Raw genomic sequence first — 5,188 nt, forward strand, 5'->3', positions numbered from 1 at the left:
GTTGTACAGCTTTATGGGTTTTGACAGAAGCATAATGTCATGTGTCCACCATTACAATATCGTACAGAATACTTTCAATGTCTTTCAATAGGTGAATGGAAAACAAAATCTAGTATATCTATTACTCAGATATAAAAAGAAATGAGCTATTAAGCTACTAAAAGACATGGAGGAACCTTAAACATATATTACTAAGTGAAAGAAGCCCACTTGAAAAAACTGCATACTATATAATCCAAATTATATGACATTCTGGTAAAAGGCAAAACTACAGAGACAGTAGGGGCCCTGGTGGCGCAGTGGTTAAGCGCTAGGCTTAACCTGAAGGTTGGCAGTTTGAACCCACCAGCCGCTCCGCAGGAGAAAGATGTGGCAGTCTGCTCCTGTAAAGATTTACAGCCTCAGAAACACTATAGGGCAGTTCTATAGGGTCACATTGAGTTGGAATCAACTAGACAGCAACTGATTTTTTTTTTTTTTAATAGACACAGTGAAAAAATCAGCGGTTGTCAGGCATTTGGGGCAATGTAGAGGAGGAAGGGATAGATGGAACACAGGGCATTTTTAGGGTAGTGAAACAGTTTATCTGTTTTTATATTTCTGCTTTTGGTGTAAAATCTTAGAAACTATTGCAGAATGCAAGGTAACAAAGAGTTAATTTTATGTTTTCTTCTGAAAGTTTTATAGTTCAATCTCTCACATTTAGATTTTTTGAGTTAATTTTATATACGGTATAAGGTAGAGGTCCAATTTTATTCTTTTGCATGTGGATCCAGTTGTCCCAGCACCACTTGTTGAAAAGACTGTTCTTTCTCCAATGAATATCTTAATACATTTGTTGAAATTCAATTGACCATAAATATAAGGATTTTGTCTGGATTCTCATTTCTGTTCCAGTGATCAGTGGAATGCATGCCTTTTCTCATGCCAGTATGACATTGTTTTGATGACTGTAGCTTTGTAGTAATTTTTGAAATTGGGAAGCGTGAATCCTCCAACTCTATTCTTTTTCAAGATTGGGCTATTCTGAGTCCCTTGAATTTCCATATGAATTTTGGTATCATCTTGTCAATTTCTGCAAAAAGACAGCCAGGATTTTGATAGGGATTGTGTTTAATCTGTTTAGGAAGTACTGCCATCTTAACAATGTTAATTCTTTTAATTCATGACTATGGAATTTCTATTTATTTAAATCTTTGTTTCAATGATATTTTGTAGTTTTCAGTGTAGTGAAAATGTTGAACTACTTTTGTTAAATTTATTCCTAGTATTTTATCCTTTTTAATGCTTTTGTAAATGAAATTGATTTTTGTATATTGATCTTGTATGCTGCAGTCTTGCTAAGCTGGTTAATTTGAGCTAATTGTGTGTATGTGTGTGTATTAGGATTTTCTATACACAAGATCATGTCACCTGTGAAGAGAGACAGCTTTACTCATTCCAATTTGGATACCTTTTATTTCCTTTCTTGCCCAATTGCTCTGGCTAGAACCTCCAGTACAATGTTGAATAATAATGGTGACAGCAGACATCCTCATTTTGTTGAGGGAGAGCTTCCAGTCTTTCACCATTAAATATGATATCAGCTCTGGGATTTTTGTAGATGCTCTTTATCAAGTTGAGCAAGTTTCCATTTATTCCTAGTTTGTTGTTGTTGTTGTTTTTAAACATGAAAGGGTGTTGGATTGTGTAAAATGCTTTTTTCTGTGTCTACTGAGATAATAATGTGTTTTTTTCCTTCAGTTCTATTAATATGTTGTATTACATTAATTGGTTTTTAGATCTTAAACCAACTGTGTATTCCTGTGATGCTCCCACATCCTCTCATATCTTCCCTCACAGTCTTATTCACACATGATCCTCCTTTTCCATTATCACTGTACCATTATCCCTCTCTTACCACCAGTCTCTCTACCTTGCTTACCAACAGTAAACGAATTTTACACAGTACCACTTTTATGAGTTTACTTCAGGGCTCAGTAGCTTCCATCAACTTCATCTTCTCCTCTGGAAAAAATCTAATCTTTCTAGCATCTTAAAAAGTTGGATCCAACCTGAACTAGAGATCAGACCACTTGAGTCTAATTCCAACTTAATTCTTTTTTTTTTTTTTCTTAAGCAGTTTGTTTCATTAGTCACTATTACATTGAAAATTTAGCACTAAGAAAATTACTTCTTTGTTGCTTATTTTGGCGTTACTTTCTTTCAAAAATAATATTATTGTGTTTCAGGTGAAAGTCTACACAGCAAATCAGGTTCCCCTTTAACAATTTTTATACCAATTGTTACATGCATTTGGTTACAATTTTTACAATGTGTCGGCATTCTCATTATTTCCAATCTTTTTGTTCTGTTTCCACTGATTTAGCTTCCCTTTCCCTCCTTGCCTTCTCATCTTTGCTTTTGGGTAAATGTTGTTTGACCATTTGGTCTCATATAGTTAATTGTTTAAGGAAGCACATTACTCATGGGTGATATTGTTTATTTTATAAGCTAATCTATTATTTGGCTGAAAGGTGTCCTGCAGAAATAGCTTCAATTCCAAGTTCAAAGGGTATCTTAGGGTGATAGTCTTGGAGGGTTCCTCTAGTATCTATTGGTCTAGTAGGTCTGGCCTTTTTTAGGAATTTGAGTTTTGTTCTACATTGTTTTCCCATGCTATCTGGGACCTTCTACTGTGTCCCTGGTCAGAATGGTCGGTAGTGGTAGCCAGGTACTATCTAGTTCTTTTGGTCTCAGGTTAGGAGAGGCTGTGGTTTGTGTGGGCTCTTAGTCCCATAGACTAGTTTCTTCTTTGAGCCTTTGATTTCCTTCATTCTCTTTTGCTCCATACAAGTAAAGACCAATAGTTGTATGTTAGATGGCCACTCGCAAGCTTTTAAGACCCCAGACGCTACTCACCAAACTCAGATGTAGAACATTATCTTTGTGAACGATGTCATGCCAATTGACTAAGGTTCCCCTGAGACTATGGTCCCAAGCCTTATGACTAAGTGAATCAATCCTATGAGTTGTTTGAATATGTTTGGAAGCCTCCATAACTGTGACCCCTATGTACCTATTACCGTGGACTCAATTCCAACTCATAGCGACCCTACAGGACAGAGTAGAACTGCCCCATAGGGTTTCCAAGAGCGCCTGGTGAATTCAAATTGCCAATCTTTTGGTTAGCAGCCATAGCTCTTAACCACTACATCACCAGGGTTTCCTTGCCCCCTATATAGTTTGCTATAAACGTGGATATACATGCAGCACCAAACCCAACAAACTCATTGCTGTCGTGCTGATTCCAACTCATAGCGACCCTATAGGACAGAGTAGAACTGCCCCATAGGGTTTCCAAGGAGTGGCTGGTAGATTTGAACTGTTGACCTTTTGGTTAGCTGCCGAGTTCTTAACCACTGTGCCACCAGGGCTCCATACGCAGCACACAAACGTGTATATACATATGTCTACAGATACACCTATAAATGCAAGTGCATTTACTTGCATATGCCTTCCTGTACACATATATGCATCCATATCTACCTATGTAACCACACACATATTTTTTGGTTGTTTTTACTGTTGTTGCAAAATTGTATGTGTTCTAGCATTTACTGAAATTATCTCTTTTTCTTGTGTACTTGTACTTCTTAGTGTCTTTCTTTACCTTGGTCAAGTTGTGCTGACTTCATCCAGATTTGGGAATGCCTTTCCCATAACCAAAAGTAACAAGTGTCTACTATCTAGAAAGTGATTCTCCCTCCCTCTCCTTCCAATCCCTGGTACCCATCAAAGAACTTTGGTTTCTGTATGTATATCTATTCTTGATATTTTATAATATTTGTCTTTTGTGATTGACTTATTTCACTCAGCATAATGTCCTCCAGGTTCATCTATGTTATGTTTTGTGGACTCCTCATTATTCTTTACAGTTGTGTAGTATTCCATTGTATGTATGTGCCACAATTTGTTTACCCATTCATTCACTGATGGGCACTTGGGTTTTTTCCATCTTTTTGCTATTGTGAATAATGTTGCAATGAACATATGTGTGCTTATGTCTACTCATGTCACTGCTCTTATATCTCTAGGATATACAACTAGGAGTGGGATTGCTGGATCACAAGGTATTTGTTTCCAACTTTTTGAGGAAGCACCATACCATTTTCCATAGAGGTTGTACCATTTTACAATCCCACCAGCAGTGTATAAGAGCTCCAGTCCCCCCACAACCTCACCAGCATTTGTTGTTTTCTTTTTTTGATCATTGCCATTTTTGGGGGTGAGATGGTATTTCATCATAGTTTTGATTTGCATCTCTCTAATGACTAACGATCGAGAGCATCTTTTCATGTATTTGTTGGCTGCATGAATGTCCTCTTTGGTAAAGTGTTCGTTTATGTCCTTTGCCCATTTTTTGATTGGATTGTTTATCTTTTTGTTGTTGAGTTGTCAGAGTTCTCCATATTTTAGAAATTAGACCTTTATTAGATATGCAATTGCCAAAGATTTTTTTCCAGTCTGTAGTTTCTCTTTTTACACATTTGGTAAAGTCTTTTGCTGAGCATAAGTGTTTAATTTTTAGGAGATCCTAGTAGTCTAATTTATCTTCTGTCATTCGTGCACTTTTTAGTTTTGTTTGATAGTCTATTTATGCCAAAAATAAAGTCCTCTAGTTTTGACCTTATGTTATCTGCAAGGAACGTTATAGTTTTAGCTTTAACTTTTAGGTCTTTGATCCATTTGTGCACAGTGTGAGGTATGGAGCCTATTTCATTTTTATGCACATGGATATTCAGTTTTGCCAGCACCATTTGTCAAATAGACTGTTTCTTCCCCATTGAATGGACTTTAACCTTTTGTTGAAGACCAGCTGCCCACAGATGGATGGATTTACTTCTGAATTCTCAATTCTATTCCATTGGTCTATGTGTCTGTAATTGAACTGGTACCAGGCTGTTTTGGTTATCACGGTTGTATAGTAAGTTTTGAGATCAGGAAGTGTGAGACTTCCTACTTTGTTCTTCTTCAATTTTGTTTTAGTTATTCGAGGCCTTCTTCCTTTCCATATAAAGTTGGAGATTAGTTTTTCCATTTCATTAAAGAATGCTGTTAGTCCAGATTAATTCTTGTGGAACCATCCATATATATCCCACAGGGTTATATACCATTACTGAGCACCTACTCTGTGCTGAGCTTAGCA

The 5,188-nt window shown here is 36.7% G+C and overlaps 1 protein-coding gene across 8 annotated transcripts in view; it reads right to left on the bottom strand.

Annotated features, from left to right (window-relative positions):
* PLD1 (phospholipase D1) overlaps positions 1–5,188 on the bottom strand; it is a 281,147-nt gene that overhangs the window by 56,648 nt on the left and 219,311 nt on the right. For all 8 annotated transcript variants that reach the window (XM_023737926.1, XM_023737927.1, XM_023737928.1 and 5 more), the window contains one exon: positions 2,395–2,405. In XM_023737926.1, the coding sequence (XP_023593694.1) occupies positions 2,395–2,405 (11 nt within the window). The remainder of the gene's footprint in view (positions 1–2,394; positions 2,406–5,188) is intronic.

Source organism: Trichechus manatus, unplaced genomic scaffold (genome assembly GCF_000243295.1).
Source record: "Trichechus manatus latirostris isolate Lorelei unplaced genomic scaffold, TriManLat1.0 scaffold00110, whole genome shotgun sequence".
Taxonomy (NCBI): Eukaryota; Metazoa; Chordata; class Mammalia; order Sirenia; family Trichechidae; genus Trichechus; species Trichechus manatus.